The sequence below is a fragment of the Eretmochelys imbricata genome, chromosome 11 (genome assembly GCF_965152235.1).
Source record: "Eretmochelys imbricata isolate rEreImb1 chromosome 11, rEreImb1.hap1, whole genome shotgun sequence".
Classification (NCBI taxonomy): Eukaryota; Metazoa; Chordata; order Testudines; family Cheloniidae; genus Eretmochelys; species Eretmochelys imbricata.
This window is the reverse complement of record NC_135582.1, coordinates 81,916,772-81,943,505: the sequence shown is the minus strand read 5'-3', so window position 1 is coordinate 81,943,505 and position 26,734 is coordinate 81,916,772. Positions and strand designations below refer to the sequence as shown.

Sequence of the window (26,734 nt, the reverse complement as noted above, 5' to 3'; positions counted from 1 at the left end):
GGGGGGGCTTTTTGGCCTGAGGGCCACATCGGGGTATGAAATTGTTTGGCAAGCCATGAATGCTACTGAAATTGGGGGTAGGGTTGCAGGAGGGAGTGAGGGCTCCGGCTGGGGGTGTGGGCTCTGGGGTGGGGCTGGGGATGAGGGGTTTGGGGTGCAGGAGGGGGCTGCAGGCTGGGACCAATAGATTCAGAGGGCGAGAGGGGGATCAGGGATGGGGCAGGTTGTTGGGGTACGAGGGGTGAGGGCTCTGGCTGGGGGTGCAGGGCTTGGGGTACAAAAGGGGGCTCTGGGCTGGGTTCGAGGGGTTTGGAGGGCAGGAGGGGGATCAGGGCTGGGGAAGGGGGTTGTGGTATGGGGGGGGTGAAACCACTGGCTGGGAGTGCAGGCTCTGAGGTGGGGCTGGGGATGAGGGGTTTGGGGTGTAGGGGGGGGCTCTGGGCTGGGACTGAGGGGTTCAGAGAGGGATCAGGGCTGGGGCAGGGGATTGGGGCGGGGGGGGGGGTCAGGGATACAGGCTCCAGGCAGCATGTACCACAAGCAGCTCCTGGGAGCATGTCGCCCCTTCGGCTCCGAGGCACGGCCAGGCGGTTCTGCACCATGCCCCGTCCGCAGGGGCCGCCCCTGCAGTGCCCATTGGCCAGGAACCACAGCCAGTGGGAGCTGCGGCGGACGGGGCAGGGTGCAGAGCCGCCTGGCCGTGCCTCCACAAAGTACGTAGGAGCCGGGGGGGGGTCAGGCCGGCTGCTTCCTGGGCAGGGCCGGCTCTAGGTTTTTTGCCGCCCGCAAGCTGAGGTGGGGCTGGGGCTCGCAGGCGGCGCTGGAAGCGGCGGGAGTGGCGTCCCCTTCTCCCAGCGCCTGCGGGGGCTTTCCCCCCTCCCCCGCCCGGCCGCGCAGAGAAGCCCCCAATATAAGGGGTGGCACAAGGCAGCGCAGCAGCCAGGGCGCAGATGAGACGGCAGGACTCGCCCTCTCCTCCCCAGGTAGCGGCTGGGCCGTGGCAGCTCAGCATCCCGGGTCTGGGGCTTCCCCTTCCTGCTGTGGCCGGGGGCCCGGCGCCCTCGCCCCGTCTCCGAGAGCGCCGCTGCCCCGAAAGAAAAGCGTGGCCGGAACGCCGCCCCTGGAAACACGCCGCCCCCAGCACGCGCTTGCTTTGCTAGTGCCTCATGCCAGGCCCGTTCCTGGGAGCTGAGGGCCAGATTAAATGGTCTGACGGGCCGGAGGTGGCCCGCGGGCTGTAGTTCCTCCCCCCCACCCCCCCCAATTCTAGAACTTGCTTTATGTGTGAGAACAAGTTGCCTGTAGTGACATGTCACGTCCCCACCCTGGTCTATTAATAAAAATACATCAAACCCGGCAGCTGGCCTGCAGTGCGTGATGGCGTCTGCTGGCTGCCGCCAGCCTCTCGAGGGAGCGAGCCAGATGAGCCCACCCCAGGTCACTTCACGTAGCTCTTCTGGATACGGGTACACCTGGTCAGAGGTGACGTGGGCTTCCCCTGTCCCTCCCCTTACTGAGCTAGACCCCCCTTAGGCCTGCTTCCCCACCCCCCGACCCGCGTCTGCCCATGTGCTGGAGTGGCTTGTGGCGGCAGGAAAAGCACCGCGGGGGTTACTGGACCTTCCTCCTCCTGCTCCGCTCCAGCCTGTGCGGACTCCAGTCAGCTCCCGCACACATCGGTGGAGCAGGTGCAGCCAGGGCCAAGGGACTCTGCCTAATACCGCCCCTGACTTTGGCTCTAGAGCTGTGATACTCACGATGCCCCCAGCAACACATTGCACCCTGGACGGTCAAGTGATCTGGGCTCGCGCTGTCAGTGGGGGTGGCAACCCCCGGGCAGCAGGCTTGAGGCCCATGGGACTGACTGTGGGCAGTGGGTGGTTGTGGCAAAGCCGGGCTGCCCACAGCCTGAAGCCAGCAGGTGCTTGGAGCCAGGCTCCGGGTGTGGGACCACCCTCGTTTGAAGGCTGACGGATGGCATGCACAGCGTAGCGGAGCTGGGGGGAGCCTCAGTTATTACCGCTTTGCTGCCCTGCGCGTGTGTCTTCCCCCCGACGCAGGAATCTCTGGGTCCCCCACAGAACCCCTCCCGGGGGCAGAACAGGTCGTGTGCACAATGCTGCAGTTACAAGCGCGGCTCGTGAGTTAATGTGGACTTAGGGACGGGAGCCTGCCCCTCTGCGCTGGGACGTCAGGCTCCCAGGAAAGCCGAGGTGGCTGCTGCAGAGCTCCAATGCCACGAAAGCTCCCGCGATGCCGAGGTGCAGCCAGACGCCCTCTCTGGGGCTGCAGCCAAAACCCACACGGGGAAACCCATCCCAGGCTCAGGCCACACACCACACACGGCTTAGACCTTTAGGCCCCAGTACAACGAGGTGTAAGTTTAAATACGTGGCCACGGCCCATGACATCATAACAGCTGTGCTTTGCTGAACTGGGGCCTTTAGCACCAAAGCCCTAGAAACAGCTCTGAGCACATATGAACAAAGCAGCCGCCCCTTTCTGCTCCCAGAAACTGGCCCCTCCTCTCCCTAGGCGCAGCTGCCCCTTGCTAGGATCAAACTCACAAGACCCCAAGCCCCTCCCTACAGTCTGGCTTGGAGCAAACACCCAAAAGCAGCACCGGGGAGCGGGGTATATAATCGCGTGGGGCTCCAGTAGGGGGCACTGAGCGACCCATACCCCTTGCCACAGAGATCATGAGCCCAGAGAAACAAACCAACCAGACTAAGCTCAGTGCTGTCTCTCAGGAGAGCTACTCGCAAAGCAGTGACTGGCCATTTATCTCCACCACCACTCCCATCCGCCTTTTCTGCTGGGCAGGGGCTGAAATGGGGCCGTGCTTTTCCAGCACATCCCTGGAATTTTCTACTGACAAGTTGTTTCTTTTTCAAAAAAAAAAAAGTTTTCAATTTTGAAAGAAGGAAGCTGTTTGAGTTTGCAAACTCGCAGCCTGAGATCTCACACTCAGTCCTTCTGCTCCCACTCCCAGGCCCACAGCGGGCACTAAGAGGGTGCAGTCTCGGGGTGGGGTGGCCGGTACTAATCCCGGTTTTGCATTTTACTCTCCCAGGCCTGGACATTCATAGCAGTGAGGTACAAAAGCTAGTAGCTAGCACTGAGGCACCAAATGACAATCCCAGGGAGCGATCGCTGTGCCTGAGTCCAAAACCAGTGCAAAGCACCCATGTTTCTGTGAACAACCAGCCAGGTTGTGCCACTGACTAGGAGACCCCGCAAACAGGCCAGGCAGTGCTGAGCACTGGCTAGCTGAAGAAGCACCCAGTGGCAAAATATGTCTGAATCACAAAGGTCCATCTTTTGGTTTCAAACAGCTTTTATTTGGGTAGACAAGGATGACAAAATAACAGGAGTTCACGGTTTAAAAATCCCATGTGTTACATGAGCACTTAGGCCTCATTTCAGCCAGTGTCTGACTTTAGGCACACGAGTAATCCCAGTGGACTCAGTGGGACTCTCCAATTTGCCTAGAGTTAGCCACATGCCCAAGGCTCTTGCTGAATCACGGATAACCCTAGGTGGGTGTATCCTAGTGCTCCTCCTTCCAAACAGAGGGATGGGGCTGCAGGGAAATCCTTGAGTCCTGAACAAACTCAATAGCAGGAAAACTTTCCAGATGGAACCAGAACTGACCTGTTTCAGCGACAGTGATCTCTGATCAGGGAGCTGCCTGCCTGCAGACCGCCTTTCAATCTTACCAGGAGACCCGGTAAGCGCCAGTTTGAAAACCATGGAGTAGCTTTCTCTGCAGAAAGTCCTAATGGGAGTTTGGTCCCATCCCGAGTGGCCAGCAGCCTCCCCGTGGAGACACATGGCTTGCAGTGAGCGTGAATGTACTGAAGTCCGAGTCTGATGAGGTTCATTCGGGAACATCCTGCCAGACAGGGACTTCCTGACGCTCGGTCCATTTGCTCCAGGCACAGATGCTGTGGAACTGTCCACACTTGTCGACCAGCGTTTTCAGCTTCAAAATAACAAGCACGGCTCCCGCTTCGTGGTTACAAACGCAGCCAACGGGGACCCCTGGCGAAATCTCGGCTTTAGCCCGAAATCAGCAGGCTGGTGGGTGACAAGCAACTCCCCAGAAGCCAACCCAGAGGCAGTGTTCAGGCCCAGGAGGGGAGCACTGGGCTAGCGAGTGGCTAGGAAGCAGGGATGCAGGTTGTGAGGTGCAGCGGCATTTCAAAGCGACAAGGCAGCTCTCATCAGACAAGTACCAATGTGTGGCGCCTTGGAAGGATCTCAAAGCACTGCACTGCCTATGGCGACTCGTGGGGGGGGGGGGGAAGAAGGGTCACATGACCCTCCCCAAAACTCTGGGGAGGGGGGCAAGGCTGGCAGCTGGGGAGATGAAGGGGCAGGGCCAGAGCTGGAAGGGAAGAGGCAGGGCCAGAGCCTCTCCTCTTCCAGCCACGCTGCCTGGTGTGGGACAGCCCATAGAGAGCAGCCGCTGTGTGCCCCCCACGGGCAGTGTCCCCAGCAGGCAGCGTGGCCGGAGGCTGCCCCTGGGAGAGAGCAGCCGCTGTGTGCCCCCCACGGGCAGTGTCCCCGGCAGGCAGCGTGGCCGGAGGCTGCCCCTGGGAGAGCAGCCGCTGTGTGCCCCCCACGGGCAGTGTCCCCGGCAGGCAGCGTGGCCGGAGGCTGCCCCTGGGAGAGAGCAGCCGCTGTGTGCCCCCCACGGGCAGTGTCCCCGGCAGGCAGCGTGGCCGGAGGCTGCCCCTGGGAGAGAGCAGCTGCTGTGTGCCCCCCACGGGCAGTGTCCCCGGCAGGCAGCGTGGCCGGAGGCTGCCCCTGGGAGAGCAGCCGCTGTGTGCCGCCCACAGGCAGTGTCCCCGGCAGGCAGCGTGGCCGGAGGCTGCCCCTGGGAGAGAGCAGCCGCTGTGTGCCCCCCACGGGCAGTGTCCCCGGCAGGCAGCGTGGCCGGAGGCTGCCCCTGGGAGAGAGCAGCCGCTGTGTGCCCCCCACGGGCAGTGTCCCCGGCAGGCAGCGTGGCCGGAGGCTGCCCCTGGGAGAGCAGCTGCTGTGTGCCCCCCACGGGCAGTGTCCCCGGCAGGCAGCGTGGCCGGAGGCTGCCCCTGGGAGAGAGCAGCCGCTGTGTGCCGCCCACGGGCAGTGTCCCCGGCAGGCAGCGTGGCCGGAGGCTGCCCCTGGGAGAGCAGCCGCTGTGTGCCCCCCACGGGCAGTGTCCCCGGCAGGCAGCGTGGCCGGAGGCTGCCCCTGGGAGAGAGCAGCCGCTGTGTGCCCCCCACGGGCAGTGTCCCCAGCAGGCAGCGTGGCCGGAGGCTGCCCCTGGGAGAGCAGCCGCTGTGTGCCCCCCACGGGCAGTGTCCCCAGCAGGCAGCGTGGCCGGAGGCTGCCCCTGGGGGAGAGCAGCCGCTGTGTGCCCCCCACGGGCAGTGTCCCCGGCAGGCAGCGTGGCCGGAGGCTGCCCCTGGGGGAGAGCAGCCGCTGTGTGCCCCCCACGGGCAGTGTCCCCGGCAGGCAGCGTGGCCGGAGGCTGCCCCTGGGAGAGAGCAGCCGCTGTGTGCCCCCCACGGGCAGTGTCCCCGGCAGGCAGCGTGGCCGGAGGCTGCCCCTGGGAGAGAGCAGCCGCTGTGTGCCGCCCACGGGCAGTGTCCCCGGCAGGCAGCGTGGCCGGAGGCTGCCCCTGGGAGAGAGCAGCCGCTGTGTGCCCCCCACGGGCAGTGTCCCCGGCAGGCAGCGTGGCCGGAGGCTGCCCCTGGGAGAGAGCAGCCGCTGTGTGCCCCCCACGGGCAGTGTCCCCGGCAGGCAGCGTGGCCGGAGGCTGCCCCTGGGAGAGAGCAGCCGCTGTGTGCCCCCCACGGGCAGTGTCCCCGGCAGGCAGCGTGGCCGGAGGCTGCCCCTGGTAGAGAGCAGCCGCTGTGTGCCCCCCACGGGCAGTGTCCCCGGCAGGCAGCGTGGCCGGAGGCTGCCCCTGGGAGAGAGCAGCCGCTGTGTGCCCCCCACGGGCAGTGTCCCCGGCAGGCAGCGTGGCCGGAGGCTGCCCCTAGGAGAGAGCAGCCGCTGTGTGCCCCCCACGGGCAGTGTCCCCGGCAGGCAGCGTGGCCGGAGGCTGCCCCTGGGAGAGCAGCCGCTGTGTGCCGCCCACGGGCAGTGTCCCCGGCAGGCAGCGTGGCCGGAGGCTGCCCCTGGGAGAACAGCCGCTGTGTGCTGCCCCACGGGCAGTGTCCCCGGCAGGCAGCATGGCCGGAGGCTGCCCCTAGGAGAGCAGCCGCTGTGTGCCCCCCACGGGCAGTGTCCCCGGCAGGCAGCGTGGCCGGAGGCTGCCCCTGGGAAAGAGCAGCCGCTGTGTGCCCCCCACGGGCAGTGTCCCCGGCAGGCAGCGTGGCCGGAGGCTGCCCCTGGGAGAGCAGCCGCTGTGTGCCCCCCACGGGCAGTGTCCCCGGCAGGCAGCGTGGCCGGAGGCTGCCCCTGGGAGAGCAGCCGCTGTGTGCCCCCCACGGGCAGTGTCCCCGGCAGGCAGCGTGGCCGGAGGCTGCCCCTGGGAGAGTGCGTTAGTGGCTCCACACATGCCAGGGGGACTGGAGCAGAGCCCCCCTCCCTGCCAGGTAACGTGGGATGGGAGGAGATGGGGAGAGTGCAGGGCCCCCGGGCTGGGGGTAAGGCGGGGACAAGTCACATGGGGGGATCACGTGGGGAGCAGGGACGAGTCACTTGTGGGAGTCATTTGGGGAGGTTACGTGCCCCCCTTTAGCTGGTGCCCCCTTTGTGTCCCTCCTACTAGTCACCTCTCTGAGTTTACAGCCTAGGCCTTTGCCAGGTGTCCCCTCCATCGCTCCCCTGGCATTTATGCCAGTCGTGTTCCCGGTGGGAGACTTCCAGTTTCCTTGAGACGAAGTATCCAGCTCCACAGCTTTTCTGTGCAGGAGTCAGACTTACGGGATGCCCACTTTATGAGCAGGTAGCTGCCACCCAGGCCTGCTGCTGCCCCAATTATGAAGAGTCCTTTATTAATCACCTGCAAGTGTAAGGAGAAATTCAGCCTGGCTCAGAAGGTTTGTTTTGACCCGAGCAGAGAGAACACACCACTTTATAACACTCCCTCCTCGCCCCTGCCCTCGGACAGGGATTACACCTCCCCCAGCATGGAGCCTTTCCCACAGACTGGGGCACTCCAGAGGAAGGCTCGACTGCTAAGCCCAGGCCAGAAGCCCCCGTGTGATCAGGAAAAGGAGTTTGCTGAGAGGAGGGAAGTCAAGCCCGGCTGGCTAAGCATCAGCACAGGGCATTGCAGGCCGCTCCTCTGGTCAAGAGCAGCATCTCCAGCCACACAGCTGCCAGTGGCGACATCTCAGGGGACTTGTCTTCACTCCGAAAAAGGAGCGTCCTTCGCTCAGGTTAGCTGACAGGACGGAAAGTCCGAGTGGGGACAGGGCAGTTTGTGGTGTTCACCTGTTAGCAGGTTGAAGGAAACCCTGAGCTCCCCATGGTTAAGTCAAGCTGGGGGAGGTTAGGGTTTGCCTCAACCCGCTAAATCCTGTGAAAACCACACACCACCTTGTCTTCACCAGGGCTTCCCTCACCTAGGATAACGCGAGCAAAGACACACCTTCCTTCCTCCCCAGCGGGGACGCACTGATACAGGAAGGGCTTGCTGCTCTCGGAAGCTCCTGTGGGGTTTTGAGATGGGGCACTCACCCCACACTGGCCCTGGAAGGGCTAAGGCAGGTTGAGAAGGGGGCTAATTAACCCAACAGGCCACAGCTGGGGGGAATCAGGTGGCCCCGCACCCCCTGCCCCTCCGGCTGAGGGTGGGCTGGGTTTGGAAAGGCAGGAAGGTGATAGCAGAGGGGGCAGCTGGGAAAGGCCGCAGTCACGCCTGGGAGAGGGAGGAGGGTCTGGAGGCTGTGGAGACAGGCAGTTGCTCCCCGGGAGGAGGGAGTGGGGGGCGGGCGGGTGCCAGATGGTAGAAGAGGGCTCAGGGAAAGGCCGTGAGGTCCCGGAGGGACCAGACCTTGGCTGCTGGCTAGAGGGTCCCTGAGCCAGAACCCGGAGCAGAGGGCAGGCCCAGGTTCCTGGCCAGGCACTGAGGTGTGGCCCCAGGGGGCAGTGAATGGGGAGACGGCCTGAGGCTGCTCGGGAGTGAGGCTCTGGTGCCCTGGAAGGGGACAACGTGTATGGGGAGCTGGCCGGAGGCTGAGTCACAGAGAGGCAGCAGCAGCTTGTGGAGCAAGAGCGGGCTGCACGCTGGCAGAGAGAGACAGAGCGATGGCCTGCAACCGCAGGAAGGGGCGTTGACCCGGCCAGCTGTTCCACAGAGTGGCCAGGAGGAGGCGCCATCCTGGCGGTGAGCGGAGCCCCCTGTCACAGGTATTCTCCAGGGCTGGCAGATGCTAGCCACGCCGGTCACTTTGAGTAACTAGCCGGAAAGGATTTTGTCAGACAGGCCACCTACGCTCGGCCCAATGACTGGCCATGGGCGGCACTGGTTGCGGGAGGCTAAGCCCCAGTCCTGCCCCTTCCACCTGGGGCCCTGCCCCTTCCATGCACCCGGAACCCAGAGCACCCCCCGACTGCGGCCGCCAGCCCCTGCCCTAGGCTGGCTAGTGCCCACAGCGCCCCCCCCCAGAGCGCCGAAGCAGGGCCCTGGGGGCAGAGTGTGGGCAGGGCCAGGCCGGTCAGTTTGGGGAGGCACATCCTCCCCTACCCACCGCCCATATGACTGGCCTAAGTTCAGGCCAGGGCATCCGATTCCCAAGCAAGGCAAAAGCACCCTGTGTGCTGGAGGAGGTGTGCCGGCTGGACAGGCGTCTTCGGGGGCATGCTTATGATAAAGTCAGACAAGGGGGACTGGGCTGAAAAGGCTGCATGCTAAAGGCCTGTATTCATGCTGGCACGTGGGGCTTAAACCCACAGCTACCATAGCACCAGGAGGACACCCAGGGAGTCATACCAGATGGAAGCTTCCAGCCTGTCATTTGCTCTTTCCCAGCAAGAGGAAGAGCCACCATGCACAAATCAATGGTGTGGAGAGCTGAAGCATGCCACCTCCCCAGGGCTTTCGCACTGTCCGTCCCTCACCCCACCCACTCAGCTGTTCTGCCTGAACATCCATTCACGTAAAAAGACATGAGAATCTCCATATCTGAAGGGCTCTTTGACATTGTACTCAATTGTCCTCACTTGCTAGTATAACCCCCCCTTGTCACCAGGACTTTCAACACCACTAGCGCAGACCAGCTGAGCTAAAGGCGCATCTCCATTAGTTAGCAGCAGTAGTAGACTATTATCCACTCGTGCTCTAGTTACTGGCGGGGGACATGATGCACACAGTACAAATGTGCTACACTGAGCCATGGGGAGACGCTGCAGGGAGCAGAGCTGGAAGGGGGCCGAACCAGCGTCTGCTCCTTGTAGGAACCTGGGGCAAGACACGGGCTCTCTGTGCAGAGTGGCACACCTCCCTGCATTAGGGTTATGGGAAATGGCCAATCAGCAGCCTGGGGGAATAGCCCGCCGAGACGGGAGCACCACCGTGCCGCTCGCTCAGGAAGCACTGAGCCCCTGGCCCCTACTTACTCAGTTTCGGCTCTGGCAATGCAGATTCACAGCCAGCGTGTCGTGAGCCAAGGGCAAGCAGTGCGGCACAGCCAGAAGGGGCTGTGAAAAGTACCTACCAGTAGCAGGGACCCTAGCACACCTGCTTCTATCATCTGAGGAGGGCAAAGGGGGAGGGCAGGAGATGCTCTGGACATCTGGGTCAGTGGAAATCGGCTCCAGTTCCCACTCACCTTGTTCTGCCATTTCCAGCGCTGCAGTGCCTCATGGTAGCGGATTCTAGTGAACGTGACCTGCACCAGATTGCAAAGGCTGTTAGTCCTTCGGGGTGACCAGAGACAGCCTGGGGAGGGGAGAGCAGGCAGGGGACAGAAAAGCAGGTCTTACCATTGTGTATAACGGGATAACGGTGGAGGGCATGAGCCGGTGAAGAAAGTTGTCCACGTACTTGCGGAAAATGAACCACTTGGAATTAACATGTGCGCGCATCTGGAACAAGGCGCAGAGTTTAAAAGGTGGGGTGCTTGCGGGGACCTTTCCCCTCGTGCTGTGGCTACTTGCTCTCATCCTTTTCAGCCACCCAGTGCTCTCGCTTCCTACCACTAAGGCTAGGACCACCTACTGTCCAGGGGATTGGCACTCGGTCTGAGCACCCTGGCTAGCCGAGCCTGGGCGTGAGCATCCCCACAGGAAAGCCTGACCCGGGTTACTGTGGCCTCACCATTTCTGCACCCGCCTGTGTGTGTCTGAGGGCATATCCCACGATTCTTTTTGCTGAGACGCACTAGGAGTCTTGCCTTGGCAACTGCAGAAAACGTGGTCTGTGTTGTGGGGGGCTTGTGGGAAGGCCTGGGAGCCCAGCAGCACTGGAGTGATGTAGCCTGTGTCCTCGCTGCAAAGTGGTGGGTTCTAGCCTGAGTTAAAGCAGCGCTTGGCTCTAAGCCCCTGCCCTCAGCCAGGCCCGGTAGCTGGTGGGAACCACCTCCTAACCCAGGTCAGAGGTTTTGCTGGGGTTAAGGCTAAAAGCCAGGGAAGAAGCCAGGCTAACCGTGTAGTGTAGACACCAGTCTCCCACTGTATTAGCAATTTGCAGCGGGGTCAATTTAAAGACCCTCTTAGGCCCAGGTCTCTCTGTGCTCTGCCACAAACAGATACAGGATGGGGCGAAGTGCCTGACAAATCATGAAGCCAAAACAATGCACAGCAATCGGCACAGATGAGCAGTGGGCAGAGCACTGGCATGGGAGTCAGGAGAGCTGGGTTGCCACAGACAAGCCTTTTCCCTGGCTGTACCTCTGTTCCCACTCCCAGCCTGTGTCTGTCTTGTCTACACAGGCAAGTTTTACCAGTTAGATCAGTATAATTAGAGTTACCCCAGTATAAACCCACCCGCACCTCCTCCAGCGAGGACTCCTTAGGCCAGAATAAAAACGTCTTTTTTTTTTAATTTATTTAGCTTAAACGCCTTCCAAAGAGACATCATCTAAACTGAAAAAAGCACCTTCTATACAAGACTAAAAGGGTCCCCCTGGGAGAGGGGGATTGGACCAATACAGCTCGAGTGCTTTAAATTCACATCTTCGCTTCGACTGGCAGAACATGCCCATGGTGCCTAGCCCGTAGCCTGCAAGCTCTTCAGAGCAGGGCCTTTCCCTCTGGGTGCATACAGCACTGGGCCCAACCAGATCAGCCTCTCGAGTGGGACATCTGGGTGCCACAGGAATCCAGAGGACAGACTGAGAGGAGGAGCCGGGAACTCAGAGCAGCACATTTGACATCTCTGTTTACATTAGTTAGCAGGGCTGGTCTCCACACAGGCCAGGCACTGATGGAACAAAAGGTGTGACGATTTGTGGCACCTGTACAGCCAAACATTCAGAAAGTGGTGTAAGGGAGTAACTCCAATTTGTGTGTGTGGGTGCTGGAGAGTAACTGATCACACCCCTGCCTCTCCGATCCTGCCCTCAGGCCCTCGCAGTGGGGGGTGGGGGAGGAGGGATTTGCCCTCCTGATCCGGTAATACGCAGTTCTAGAGAGAGGAAGGGATGGCTGCTGTCTGTAGCCAAGCTTCGAGTTCTGGGCATGACCCAAAGCATCTCAGCGCTCTGGAAATCTGCCCCCGCAACCCCTGCGCCCCTACCAGCCCCTTCCTGCACAGCTGGGGAAAGGCTGCTCTTATCAGAACCAGATAACTGCAACAAAATACAGCCACGAGACATCTCTCTGACTACACTTAGGGCACAGCAGACCTGCCACTTAAAACAGCATGTGCACGGGGCCGGATTTCCAATTAGGCACAGGCCTAGGAGCACCGGCGTTCTAGGGACGCCTAAGAGTTAAAAGTGAGTTAAAAGTTTACAGAAGTTTACAGAAAACACAAGGTCGGCTGTCGGCGGGGTGGGGGGGGGGGCGCTGATGATGCTGTGCCTAGGGGCGTGTAAGGTGTCAATCCGGCCCTGCCTGGGTGCGTGCGTACCCACATTTCAGCACAACTGGCCAGGTTCCTAAAACAGCTCCTCTTCTCCCCCGCAGGGCTTTGCCTGAGCCCAGGACTGCTCACTGGCATCTAGCGCTCGCAGGCCCCCCCGCGGCAGGGGAAGATCCGTGCCACGCAGAGAGCGTCTGCACGCCCTGCTCGGCTGTCTTACCTCTATGTAGTTGTACATGGCTAGATCGGAAATGGCATGGTCGTCGGGCACTCGCAGCTGGGAGAACTTGGGCAGGCAGGCACCTGGGGAAGAGGGAGCGGTTCCATACCAGGTAGGCTCCAGTCTGCTCCCTGGCTCTGCCTTCTGTCCTGGTCCCTCTCCCAGCTCCCCCAAGCCAGGGAGTGGGGCGTTCCATGGTGCATGCACTTCTCCCCAGGGCACACGGCACGCCTGCCCGTCACTCGACTGAGCCTGCCTCTCAGGAGGTGGCTAGACCGAGCGCCAGCCAGAGGAGGGTAGCTTCTGGGACTGCAGCCCAACAGCTGGATCAGCTCCAGCCTCTGCAGACTGTCCGCCCCGTGAGCCCTGTGGGCACTGGCTCATCCCCAGTTGCGAGCACCGTGCAGCTCCCAAAGGCTAACGGGGAGCTGCTGTGGTGCTGTGCTGGTGGTGGGGAGGGTTTCTGGCTGCTGGGTCCCAGGGCTGGCACCAAGCTCTTCTCTCTGAAATGAGTCTTGTCTGGCCCTGTCTCCCCATCCCCCAGCCTGTCTTCTTGTCCTGCCTCACTTGACTTGCTTCCTGCACCATCCCACGGGCCACGCATGAGCACAGGGGATACGGGGCATGTCGGTGTCACAGGCAATGCAGAGTGGCTTCAAGGAAGGCATGCTGCTGTCAGCCCACCGGGGCAAGGGGAAGAGGCGATAGGAGTGAGGGGAGAGGTGCCTGGGGAAGGCTGAAGAGGGGTGGGCTTTGGCACATCTAGTGCCATGTGCCATTCAGACAACAGAGGAACATCAGAATGGCCATAATGGATCAGACCAAAGGTCCATCTAGCCCAGTATCCTGTATTCTGACAGTGGCCAATACCAGGTGCTTTAGAGGGAATGAAAAGAACAGGTTCTCGTCAAGTGATCCATCCCCTATCTCCCATTCCCAGCTTCTGGCAAACAGAGGCTAGGGGCACCATCCCTGCCCATTCCAGCTAGTAGCCATTGGACCTATCCTCCATGAACTTATCTAATTATTTTTTGAACCCCTGTTATAGTCTTGGCCTTCACAACATCCTCTGGCAAGGAGTTCCACATAGTCTTTTCAATGTCTCCTCATGTGGAAGCTGTTCCATCCCCCTAATCATTTTTGTTGCCCTTCTCTGTAACTTTTCCAATTCCAAGATATCATTTTTGAGATGGGGCGACTAGAACTACATGCAGTATTCAAGATGTGGGTGTACCATGGATTTCTATGATATTTTCTGTCTTATTATCTATCCCTTTCCTAATGGAGCCTCACATTCTGTAGGCTTTTTTGCCTGTCATGGCACATTGAGCGGTTGTTTTCAGAGATCTATCCATGATGACTCCAAGATCCCTGTGACACGGGCTCATGATCTGCCCTGTGTTCCTAGTTCCTGCACTAGGATCACTCCTCTGGAAGCCTGTGGAGGCCAAGGCATGTTGAGAGACGGAAGTGGAAACAGAAATGACTGGGTAGTATCTGAGTGCCCTTGGTTCTTTTCCTTCTTGTTGTGTGAGATTCTCAGTGTGGTGGGGGTTCCCCACTCTCCCGAACGCCCACCCCTAGCCGTGGGGTGGAGACCCGCTCAGCCTGTGGGGAGGTAGAAATTCACCCAGGGATCACTGTAAGGCGCAGATCTATCCCACCGCCGTTCTCAGCACAGAGAGACCCACAGGGTGGGCGAATGGGCAAAGGGAGTGAGAGTATAATGCAACAAACCCAAAATGCTTTCCAAACCTCTGGTGCTGAAGCTCATGAGCAGACAGTGGCCAGGACTCGACTAGATGGGGTTAGATGAGGTGACCCTTGTGGTCCCTAGGACTGTCCCTTCCTGGGGATAATCAGATACCATGGGAGACTCCTGGCCAAATGTTTAATTCCTGACTGTCCCTCACAATAAGCGTCCCCCTTGATCTCCTGGGTAGGTCAGGGGCCATCTCTGGGAGCACCCATTTGGTGACTGATGTCAGATGAAACTGCCCAGAGTTCCCACCCAGGTCTGTTTTCCATGCCCAGGGATTTACTCACTGAGATCATTGTGGAACTGGTCCATTAACTCATCGAAGACCAGGCAGTCTTCAAATCCCTGGAAGACACAATAAAGGGAAAATAGCTGGCAGCAAAAGCCTTATTGCTCCTAAGCTGGGGTTGACACTCAGGGGGCAAGGAGAAACACTGGCCTGGGCTAGACCAGCTGCCCTGTCTAAACAGGGTTAGTGGCTGCTCAGGGTATGTCTACAGAGCAAAAAAATCAAAACACGGCAGCAAGTCTCAGAGCCTGGTCTACTGACTTAGGCTCACGGGGCTTCTGCTGCAGGGTTAAAAATAGCAGTGTAGACATGTGGGCTTGGGCCGGAGCCCAGGGCCTGAAACCCGACCCTGGACTCCAGCCCCAGGCCAGATGTCTACACTGTTCTTTCTAGCCCACAGTGCAAGCCTCACGAGCCTGAGTCAGCTAGCCTGGGCTCTAAGACGCATGGCTGCAGTTTTGAGGGGAGGTGGGAGCTGGCTGCGTCGAGGTACCTTTAATGGCCTGGGGCAGCAGCAGGTGCCTCTGAACCTGATCTCTGGCTGGACCCTCCCTTTCTCAGGGGAGGGGGGACGAGCCTGGCTCCAAAGGAGGTTGATTCCAATGCAGGGTGCTGCAGGACCAGTAGGGATGAGCTGATGCATCCCCTACACCCTGGGCAGGAAAGAGAGGTCAAGAAAATCCTCCCTAAACCTTTTGCGGGGAAGAGAACCAGCCCTGCCCTCCTGGAGAGAATCCCAGCCACAGTGACAGCACCTGCTCCCCGTCCTTTGGCCAGGGGAGGGAGAAGAACCAAGAGAAGGTTGAGGATATGGGGCAAGGCAAAGAGAGAGCTGGGGCACCTAGGACCCAGGGGTGGAGGAAGAAAGCGAGGGCAGCTCTGGAAGTGAGAGAGATGCCAGCGAGAGACTCAACTACTTTTCCCTATACAAACCCCACTGTGTTAAGGCTGGTCTCTGGGTCGCACTGGAAAGGCAGGACCAGGCATGCTGAAGTCTGGCCGAGCAGCCCTGACCTTGTCCCTGGTGCGGATGTGTTCCAGGACAGGGATTACTGCACTATTTCCCCCAGAGTTGCTAAGCACCCACAACGCCCATTAGCTGCAGTGAGAGCTGTGGATGCTCAGCACCTTTGCAAATCAAGCCCCTTGTACTGTGGTCCCTACTGTGAGGGAGCCGAATCTGAGACGTTAATCTCTGTGCTTCAGTTTCCGCAGAGGTAGACAGCACGGGTAGCCCATCTACTGCCCAAAGTGACAGTGACGTAGTTAAGGGCTACACAGCAAAATAACTCTGGGGAAGGTCCAAAGAATCACCCCATTATGGGCCCCCCCCAACACCTCCGCTCAGCGCTCTGTTAGGGGTGTGTTCTTGGTGGACAGAAGTCCCTTACAGTGGGGGGCGGGGCATGTGCCACACAACTGTGGGGCAAACCCACTCAAAAATGCTAAGGCTGGCTCTGGTGTGGGGCTCTCAAATACTAGCAGCCAGTGGAAACAATCCAGCTCGCTCTGGGCACTGACGAAGGAAGCACACCCGGGAAGTACAACCATCACCTTCTCCGCCACCAGGAAATCACAACGGTGCAGTGAGAAGAGACGGCAGCAAACTGTGCGAGGCATTTCTCCGGCTGCACACGGGCTTTGAAGCTTCTGAATAGACTTACGAAGTTTGAACCAAGCAAAGACCCCGATGAGCTAAGAGAGACTCCATGCTTTGAACCAGTACCAGCAGCAAAACAGTTACTGGGCTGTGCACCCATCTGGTGTCCTAGTGTTTGTGACCGTGAGCAATCAGTACCCCAGCTACGCCCCAAAATGGAGCAGAGAAAGCGATTTTAGTGCAAACTTAAAAGGGGGTTATTTCCCCTAACGCCAGAGCTGTGATCTCCAGCCCTGCTGCACAGAGCCATCCAGAAGCACAGGGAGTGTATGGGTGTGAAGGGGAGATACAACTCCGAAGGGACTCAGGAGAGCCTGCAGCCGTAGGCCTGACTCCGCGGGTGCTCCGGGGCTGGAGCACCCACAGGAAACCAGAACCACCCCCTCCCCACAGCGCCTCCTGCCCGGCGTTGGGCCCCACCGATCAGCGCCTCCCCCTCCCTCCCAGCATCTACTGCCTGCCACGGATCAGCTCGGCGCCTAGGCCTGCAGCCCTGGGTTTGGAGAGCTCAGTTCTCCCTGCCCTTGCGGGTCCCAAGAGCCTCTCCCCATCGGACACTCCTACAGTCGGGAGAAGGAGCCATTTACCCAGGGAGGCTCTTCCTCTTTTCCCACAAAGAGGCCACCAAGCGCCAGCTTTGTAACTCTCCTGTTTTAAGGGGCAGAAGGGTTCCAGCGCCAGGCTGTAAGAACAGGGCTCACAGGCAACTCCCTGGGGCCTCTCCCTCCCCTCAGAGCCAGTGCCCAGCTCAAGCGGTGGGGAAGCCAGGTCCTCACTGGAGCACCTTTCCTGGAAACCCACCCACAATCACCCCCCGCTCCCCCAGTGGGCTGTTGGCCCAAGCCCTGCAGGGGGCTGGGCTGCGGAGGTGTCATGCTGGAGAAGAGGTGCTCAGGGATAAGCAGGATCCAGCCTGCTTGTCAGGCTTTAAAGATTGACGCCAAGAAGGTCACTAAGGTCACTAGCGCACGGAGCAGCGGGGTAGGTGATGTCAGGGAGCAACACCCCTGAGCACACAGGCAGCTCCTCTTTGCTCCACCTGCAGCTCCCAAGGGACCTGAGCGCATAGCCGTAGCCCCCGAGGACCCAGGCTGGAGCCGTGCAATGCAGACAGGTGACAGAGGGCAGTTTCCTGCAACTCCCGGACAGATAGTGCTGAACGAAGTTCAACTTTACTGAATGAAGTTTACACACCATTGTGGGCCAGAGATTGTATGTAATTCTCTGGGGGAGGGGGACCACAGCCCTCCCATGACTAAGCACAGTGAGGGGGGTTAGGAAAATTCACTCAGGTTGTCAAACCTCCACAGAGCTCCCACCGCCTGGAGGGAGACTCACATAGACTGGTTCAGACTGGATTCTCCAGGGACCAACAGGCAGAGAAAGGACTTTCAGTTAAATAGCCTGAGTTAAAACTGACTCTGATTATAGAATCATAGAAGATTTGGGTTGGAAGAGACTTCAGGAGGTCATCTAGTCCAACCCCCTGCTCAAAGCAGGACCAATCCCCAACCAAACCATCCCAGCCAGGGCTTTGTCAAGCCTGACCTTAAAAACTTCTAAGGAAGGAGATTCCACCACCTCCCTAGGTAACGCATTCCAGTGCTTCGCCACCCTCTTAGTAAAAAAGTTTTTCCTAATATCCAACCTAGACCTCCCCCAGTGCAACTTGAGACCATTACTCCTCGTTCTGTCATTTGCTACTACTGAGAACAGTCTAGATCCATCCTCTTTGGAATTCCCTTTCAGGTAGTTGAAAGCAGCTATCAAATCTCCCCTCATCCTTCTCTTCTGCAGACTAAACAATCCCAGTTCCCTCAGCCTCTCCTCATAAGTCATGTGTTCCAGTCCCCTAATAATTTTTGTTGCCCTCCACTGGATGCTTTCCAATTTTTTCACATCCTTCTTGTAGTGTGGGGCCCAAAACTGGACACAGTACTCCAGATGAGGCCTCACCAATAGAGGGGAACAATCTTGATTGTTCCCAGCTTCTCATCCACTGTAATCCCCAGGTCCTTTTCTGCAGAACTGCTGCTTAGCCAGTTGGTCCCCAGCCTGTAGCAGTGCCTGGGATTCGTCCATGCAAACAGACAAGATCTCTGGCCCAAAGTGGGTCCCAATCCTTGGGGAAGGGTAGGAAGGACTTTGGCCCCATAAAACTGGGTGTTCTGGTTCTGAGCAGAAGGCGCTATGAACTTGTAACCACAGGAAAACCCCTGGGGAGGTAGGAAGGACTGTCCACCAGCCAGGACCCTTGTTGGAATCAGGGGGTGATCTCTAGTGGCTTATTACCATGTGTGTAGGGCTTCTATTGTTTTAATTTTCTCTGTAAGGCTTTTACCTTAAGAATAAATGTGCTTGCTTAGAAAGAGCTGTGTGGTAACTGAACTGGGGCCATTACACTATTTACCACCTCTGAAGAGAAAAGTAAGGAGAATTCACAATGTAGGTAGGGAGCAGGCAACCTGGAAATACCCGGCTCAGGAGGGAGAGAGGCACCGGTCTTCATGCAAGAGAGGCAACAGCAGATGTCTAAGAGTGGGTGTTCTGGATGCCTCAGAAGGGAAATTCAGGTGCAGTTGCCCTCCACTGTGACAGTCTACCTGAAAAGGGAAGATGTAGCCTTCTGGCCTGAGCATGCATGATCAAATGCATTTCCCTACACCGCTATCCCGACATCCAGCAGCAGCTGAAGACACAGGCGCCTCACTCTGAAGACTTAGTGACTCTGCAGGGAGCAGAAAGAACCAACACACTTCATAGAGGACCCTCAGCCTATCAGGGAATCTCAGTCTTGTGTGGATCCAGACCCAGTCAACTCCTCCTCCTCCTCCAAGCCTCAAACCCGGCAAGACCCAGGGCCAGCCAATCAATTGTGTAAGCAAATGGAACCAACTAGAACTAAATGTCTGAACTCAAAAGAAGTGGCTTTTTGGTCACAAATTATGCAGGACGTTAGGAACAGCAAACTCACAGCGTTCATGCCTTGTCCATAGAATGGTACCACGGCGTGGGCGGCGTCTCCCATCAGCACACACCGGGAGGTGATGTGGTATGAAGAGCACTTCACAGAGATCATGGCCTGGGGTGGCAGCAAAAAGTAATCACGCTGCAGCTCTTGCCTTCAGCCAAAACAATAGAAAGTTTGCATGAAATGTGTGATATCATCATTAGAGACGAGAGAATCAGTCATCGATGTAATACGTACTGTGCCAGGATGCGAAATCAAACCTTTACATTGGGGTACTTGTGCTCAAAGTTGTGGGAAACCTGAACAGCTAGATCATTAACTTCAACCCAGGGGATTAAGCAGCTGCATGCTGCAGAATGTAATGGTAATTTAATGGACATTTGCTGTTCCCCATCAGGTAGTATATTACTATACAGCTAGATATTTGTATTTAACACTATCCCTCATGTTTGTGGTCCTGCTTACACTGCATCCCTTTACAGCAGTGGTCTCCAACCATTTTAAGCACAAGATCACTTTTTGAATTTAAGAGCAACTCAGGATCTACCCCCATTTCCCCAAGGCCCCGCCCCTTCCCTGAGGCCCTGCCCTGCTCACTCCATCCCCCCTCCCTCGCTCTCCCCCACCCTCACTCTCACCGGGCTGGGGCAGGGGGTGCGGGCTCTGGGCTGGGGCCGAGGGGTTTGGAGTGTGGGAGGGGGCTCCGGGCTCAGCCTGGGGCACAGGGTTGGGGTGCAGGAGGGGGTGAGGGGTGCGAGCTTTGGGAGGGAGTTTGGGTGCAGGAGGGGGCTCCGGGTTGGGGTGCAGGAGGGGATTTGGGATGCGGGCTCTGGGAGGGGGCTCAGGGCTGGGGCAGGAGGTTGGGGTGCAGGAGGGGGTGTGGGGTGCAGGAGGAGGTACTGGGGGTTGGGGTGCAGGAGGGGTGTGGGCTCTCGCCAGGTGGCACTTACCTGGGGCAGCTCCCGGGCAGCTCCCAGACAGTGCATTTATTAATATGTTGAATAGGACTGGTCTCAGTACAGACCCCTGGGGGACACCACTATTTATATCTCTTAATTCTGAAAACTGACCGTTTATTCCTATCCTTTGTTTCCTATCTTTTAACCAGTTACCGATCCATGAGAGGACCTTCCCTGTTATCCCATGACAGCTTATTTTGCTTAAGAGCCTTTGGTGAGCGATCTTGTCAAAGGCTTTCTGAAAATCTGAGTTCACTATATCCACTGAATCACCCTTGTGCACATTCTTGTTGATCCCCTAAAAAAATTCTAGTAGATTAGTGAGACATGATTTCACTTTACAAAAACCATGTTGAATTCTTCCCCAACAAATCGTGTTCATAGAATCATAGAAGATTTGGGTTGGAAGAGACCTCAGGAGGTCATCTAGTCCAACCCCCTGCTCAAAGCAGGACCAACCCCAACTAAATCATCCCAGCCAGGGCTTTGTCAAGCTGGGGCTTAAAAACCTCTAAGGAAGGAGATTCCACCATCTCCTTAGGTAACCCATTCCAGTGCTTCACCACCCTCCTAGTGAAACAATTTTTCCTAATATCCAACCTAGACCTCCCCCACTGGAACTTGAGACCATTGCTCCTTGTTCTGTCATCTGCCACCACTGAGAACAGTCTAGATACATCCTCTTTGGAACCCCCCTTCAGATAGTGGGGGGCTGCTGTTAGGATACAGATATTCAGGTCTATCTCTAAAGGCCTAAGAATTTAGGTGTATTCTTATCACTTAGCTAGTTATAGAGGTACAAAACAAGATCAAAATCACAGTCTGCCTGTTTATAGGCCTTCTCTCACTATGATAGTCTAAGGGCGTGTTCTTAGGCTAAGGTCTCTGGCTAAGCAGCAGAGGTAGCCATAAACTGGGAAGTACATGGTCACATCCTTACATTCCAAACTGGTCACACTGAAATAAGGTGCTATTGGGCTGTTAGGAATACAATCCTGTCCTGATAATGCCTATCACCTCCAGAGAAAGGGAAGAGCCTAGAAGATGTAAATGTAAAGTAAAAGTAAATGTAAAATGTAAATGTAAAAGTAAACTTAGTTTGATAGCATCCTGTCTGGCAAGAATTCACTTACCAATAGCTGGGATGTAAAATCCTCATTTCTTTCTTGTTCTATCATTGTAGTCTCCACTTCCCTATTGTTTGTCTGTATAATCTCTGTCTGGTTCTGTGATTGTCTGTGTCTGCTGTATAATTAATTTTGCTGGGTGTAAACTAATTAAGGTGGTGGGATATAATTGGCTAAATAATCATGTTACAATATGTTAGGATTGGTTAGTTAAATTTCAGTAAAATGATTGGTTTAGGTATAGCTAAGCAGAACTCAAGTTTTACTATAAAGTTTGCAGTCAATCAAGAAGTAAGGGGGGGAATGGGAACGAGGAATGAGATAGGGAATGGGGGTGGGGGAATTGGAATCATGTTTTGCTAAGGGGGGGAATGGGAACAGGGACACAGGCAAGGCTCTGTGGTGTCAGGGCTGGGAAGGGGTGATACTAAGGCAGGAAACTGGAATCATGCTTGCTGGAAGTTCACCCCAATAAACATCAAATTGTTTGCACCTTCAGACTTCGGGTATTGTTGCTCTCTGTTCATGCGAGAAGGACCAGGGAAGTAAGCGGGTGAAAGAATAAGCCCCCTAACAGCTGCTATCAAATCTCCCCTCACTCTTCTCTTCTGCAGACTAAATAAGCCCAGTTCCCTCAACCTCTCCTCATAAGTCATGCGCCCCAGCCCCTGAGGGAAGTGGCCGGGGCAGGGACTGCAGTCTGCCACTGAGACCAGTGGCTAGAACCTGGACTGCAGCCTGCCACTGAGGCAAGTGGCTGGACAGAGGACTGCTGGCCCCTGGAAAGGGGGAGGAGAAAACCGAGTGGGGCACAGCTGAAGGGCTGTGTCCAGAAGAGGACACCGTAGTCCTGAGAGTGACACGGGTCCTGATGACAGAAGCAACAGCGGCGAGATGCCAATAGATGAAGGCGCACCGGCAAACCAGAGCTAATTCCCACAACGGCCAGAGGAGGTGCCATGGTGGTGAGTCCTGCCCCGTCACACTCAGGTTTAGGAATCTCCTTCATATTCTCAGCCATGAAGACCGATGTAAAGAATTCATTTAGTTTCTCCGCAATGGCCTTATCGTCCTTGAGTGCTCCTTTAGCATCTCCATCGTCCAGTGGCCCCACTGGTTGGTCTGCAGGCTTCCTGCTTCTCATGTACTTAAAAAAGTGTTTGCTGTTACGTTTTGTGTCTTTGGCTAGCTGTTCTTTAAATTCTTTTTTGGCCTTCCTAATGATATTTTACACTTTATGTACCAGAGTTTTTGCTCCTTTCTATTTTCTTCGCTAGGATTTAACTTCCATGGTTTAAAGGATGCCTTTTTGCCTCTCACTGCTTCTTTTACTTTGTTGTTTAGCCACGGTGGCACTTTTTGGATTCTCTTACTATGAGTTAGGTGGGAAAGCACCTGTTTTCCCCAGCTCGGGAGCCACTAGCAGAGACAGGCCCCGCCCTGAAGCCTGCATTTAGGCACCTAACTCTGTGAGGGAAGTGGGGCTTTGCACGCACCTCTCTTGTCGGCATCTCCCATTGGCTTGCTGACGCAGCGCCCGCCTTGCGTGTGGCCTTTTATGGACGGCCGCCCCGGCGCCTGTCTCTCCCTATTTGTCGTGTAGGACCCTGGGTGCCTCGCTTGGGCTGTGGGAATTGCAGGACGCTCCTGGGGTTTCCGAGGCCCCTGGAAGTGAGGCGTGGTGACACTGAGCACTGCAGTGCCTACTCCTACTCCCAGAAGCTGCCCCCATCATCTTGATGGGCCTTCGCACCAGGACCCACTGCCCTGGCAGCCTTGTCACCAGTGCAGCTGATGACTCCGTAGCGCAGAAGGAGGAGGGTGCGCTGGGCCAAGCACCCCAGTCAAGCAAATACACCCACTGTGGCTGAGGTAAGTCCTGAGGGGGCCCTGCTGCCCCCAAGAGGAGGGGAGCCTGTGCCAGTTCCCGAAATATGCCATCGCAGGCTGGCCCATGGGCCCTCCTGCACTGGGAGATCTGCCCAACTCAGGAGCGGGTGAGGGACGTTGCCAGTGGGGAAGGAGGGTCCAGCGGTTAGGGTATCAGCCTGGTAGCTGGGAGATCCAGCTTCAATACACTGCTCCGCCACAGGCTCTCTGTGTGACTTTGGGCAAGTCACTCAGTTTCTCTGTGCCTCAGTTTCCCACCTGTCAAAGGGGAGCTGTGAAGATAAGCACATTAAAGATGGCAAGGCACTCAGATACTGTGCTGATGGGGGCCTGCGTTAGGCTTATACACCACCCGGGTCCTGAGGGCTAATGGGTGCGTCAGCCCGCAGCTAACCTAGCCCTTGGCACCGGCCTCTCATGGGAGGGGTGTTCTGTCGCTGTGGTAAATCCCCTCCCATGAGAGGCCGGTGCTAGGCTGACTCTCTGCCAACCCAGCTGTGTCTGCTCTGAGTTACCTCTTCAGGGGGGTAGGTTTCCCCTGAGGGACGGAGCTAGGTCAGCCAAGTTTTAGGTAGAGGCCAGGCCTGGGAAGGAGCAGAGTAGCCGGGCAGGACTGACGCTCCAGCCCAGGAAGAGCCAAAGGGTTGAGGTTTGGGATCTGTTGGAGGACTGTGAGTTGTGGCCTGGAGGGAGGGGTGCAGTCCCAAAGCTCAGGGAGCCTGAGGGGGTACAGGGACAGGGGTACAGGGCCTGGGGAGGGCCTGCTGACGAGGTCTGGTAGGAAGAGGCCCAGGGAGGTAGCAGGGGATGGGTTTGAAGAGACAGACACTGCCTGCTCACTGCAGGGTTCCTAGGCTGGAACCCAGAGGGGAAGGGGGGCCTGGGTTCCTCTACCAGCCGCCAGGGAAGGTGGCATGAAAATCCCCCTGATACAAGGGGATAGGGACTTCTGAAAGCCCTGGGACGAGAAGGTGTTTGGGGCCTGGCTCTGGGCCCTGTGGTTCTAAAACCTGATGTGAGGGTGTTGGACTTTCTGTTACCCTGAATGGACAGGGTGGAAATAAAACATGTCCTGGCTGGACAGCCAAGTCACGAGGAGGAGCAGCAGGGTGACCAGACGTCCCGATAAAATTGGGACTGTCCCGACATTTAGTTGTTTGTCCCGCATCCCGACCGATGTACGGTCGGGACGCCATTTGTCCCGATATTTTGCTTCGGCGGCACTCCGGCTTTTTTTTTTTTTTTTTTGCTTGGGGCAGCAAAACCGAGAGCCGGCCCTGGTGGGGCCGTGAGCCTATGGATGCCCCCCCCCCGCCATGTGTCCTGATATTTTGTTCTTGTCATCTGGTCACCCTAAGGGGCAGACCACTGCAGGACAGAGCAACCACAGGCCAGGGTGCTAGAGAGGAAAGAGCTGCTACCCCATGCTCAGCCACCAGGGGGTGCCCCAGCCATGAGTCGACTCTTCCACAGGGCCAGGTAGGTCAAAGGGTAGATAAGGGGCCAGTTCTGAATCTGCAGGAGAGAATCTGGCCTGGTTACAGCTCCCCTGATTCTTATGACACACCCGCCCCAGCAGGCTGCTCTAGCTTGCACCAGCTAATGGGACCCTAAGTGCAGCTGGAGCCCATAACGCCCTTTCTGCTCTGGGCTGAATGGAGTGGATGGTGCAGAGGGCAAGTCGGGCATCCCTTATGCCAGGCGGACTCTCGGCTGCCTTTTGGCCCCTTTGTGCCACCTGAGGATCACAAAGGGATGCAGTTGAGAACCGGGCCCATTGTCTTTTCCACAGGGCCCCTGCCTCATTCAGTGCTCAGGGCAGACTCTGCTGAGGGAATGAGGCAGGAATTCAATGCTTTGTTTTATTCTTGTTCTTCAGTGTGTTGTTTCTGCCTCGTTCCCAGTGCACTAGTGCCCCCTGGCTCTGAATACAGAAATATTCATTCCCTCATTCTCTGAGGAGCTTCTCTTGCCACTCGTCACCACAGAACCTGAGTGCCTCCCCGCCACTGCGGGAGAAAAACGAGTGGCCAGTGTGGAAAATGTTCTCTGATGAAGTAACTCCCACTCTCCCACTAGTCTCTCGGGAAGGCAGCTGTGTAAAGCTGGAGACTGGTCTGTAGGTGGCAGCAAGGATGCACATCACACTGACTTCTCTGGAAATCAGGGCCCAGTTAGGGGATATTGGAGTCAGCAACAGGTGTCACGTATCTCATTGTTCTGCTAGCAAAAGGGCAATGTCAGGACCAGCCCAGCAGGATTTAAAAATGACACCTCTGATAATCAGCCCTCAGGGGGTCAAACTGGCCACCCAGCGAATGAGGAGCACGCAGTTAGTGGCCACCGGTGACAAGGTTGGTTTCACAGCATCACGCAGAAATTCTGTGGCAGCGTCAGAGATGGAAGCCAGTTGTCTGAACCATAAGACTGTCCCTTCTCCTCTGGCAATCCCTGACTTACTCACTACACACCTTCCAACTTCTGCAACAAATGAGACAGGGTCCTACAGGCACCAGCCTCCTTCACTGCACAGCCCGGATTCAGTCCTGAGCAGATCCATCCTTGGGCACTGAATGAAGCAAAGGTCTTGTTGCAAAACGGTATGTGATTGTGTAATAATGACCGTGTCGTAATGCACATGCACAAGGGGGATGAATTAAGGTGGCTCAGCGACCTTAATTCTGGCATTTCCTACCTTCGGAGAGCTTGACTTTGCAATGTTCTTTGGACATTGGTGGGTTTTGTATGTAATTGTGCCAGAGTGGCACATGTCCATATGAATTGTGTTCTCCACTTCGTATTGTGTGCTGAACATGTCTAAACTTGCCCAAGGCAGCCTATTGAATGGCATTCCAGAGAGCTGCACTGCCCAGAAAAGGAGTTTCACAGAAAAGTCACTAAGACCACAATCTGGGGTTATTAGCTTGACTGGCTCTCAACTACTGGCTCACCCCTATGGATCAATGGGCTTTTCTACACAGATGGGGCAAACGTGACTGGGGAGGGGGCTGGAACCTTCTCACTGAGCACATGGTTAAAAAACAACAGACTCTATTTAAGGGTGGGGTGCCGCTGACCATCACCACCTGCAAGCAAGAGACACAGGAGAGGAGGAACTCTGCCTAACCTGAAATATGGAGACACCTCGGACTCACAGGAGGGGTGAGATCAGTCTGGAGTACCTCAGAACTTTTATTTTCTGAAGACCTGTAACTCATTAGTGCTTACGAATACAATGACGGTGGTTAAGCCAGTCCTTGGCTAAGCCCTGTTCCTTGCTTTCCTGCGATGTTGTCCCTGAAGCTAGAAGCCAGAGTGACCACAGGAAGGTGGAGCTCTGGGGGGCTCGGGAGATCTGAGGCACTGGTTCCAGAGGCTGGAGCGGCTGGAACCCCGAGTTCCATGTCTCAAAGATGGGCTCAGAAAAGAGGTCAGAGCCTGGGACTGTACGTTATGGACCCAGAGCTGGGAATGGGGACTAGACTCTGCCCAGATCCAGCTACCTTGGAAGCACATGGGACCTTGTGGTTGGGTCTGCTTGCTACAGACTGATGGCCCTATGCTGCAGTAATGGGCCAGGCTGGGACAGTGACTTTCTAGGTTTTCAATAAAGGAAAATGGACAAAGCAGACATTCAGTCATGTGCAGCCAAATGGCCCTCACACGTGTTGTCACCCAGGGCCTTCAGATCCAGAGCTCTGACCTCTACCATTGAGCTAAAGCATTAATTGTTAGCAGTAGGAGGCTGTTATCCCCAACGTGGTCCAGTGGGGTATGTGACATACACCTGGCCAGTCACTAGAAGGATATGTGATATCGACACCTGGCCAGTGGATTACGTAACTGGTAGACTGAAGTTGAATGCTGGGAATCAGAACTCCTGGGTTCTGT

The 26,734-nt window shown here is 57.0% G+C and overlaps 1 protein-coding gene across 1 annotated transcript in view; it reads right to left on the bottom strand.

Moving 5' to 3' along the window:
* Positions 1-6,812: 6,812 nt before the first annotated feature.
* The window catches only part of KMO (kynurenine 3-monooxygenase), a 42,448-nt gene continuing 22,526 nt past the window's right edge, over positions 6,813-26,734 (bottom strand). Inside the window, exons 10-15 of the mRNA XM_077830053.1 lie at positions 18,871-19,018; positions 14,235-14,292; positions 12,189-12,271; positions 9,928-10,029; positions 9,774-9,833; positions 6,813-7,000 (exon numbers count right to left, since the gene is read on the bottom strand). Of these exons, the coding sequence (XP_077686179.1) occupies positions 6,830-7,000; positions 9,774-9,833; positions 9,928-10,029; positions 12,189-12,271; positions 14,235-14,292; positions 18,871-19,018 (622 nt within the window). The 3' untranslated portion in view covers positions 6,813-6,829. The remainder of the gene's footprint in view (positions 7,001-9,773; positions 9,834-9,927; positions 10,030-12,188; positions 12,272-14,234; positions 14,293-18,870; positions 19,019-26,734) is intronic.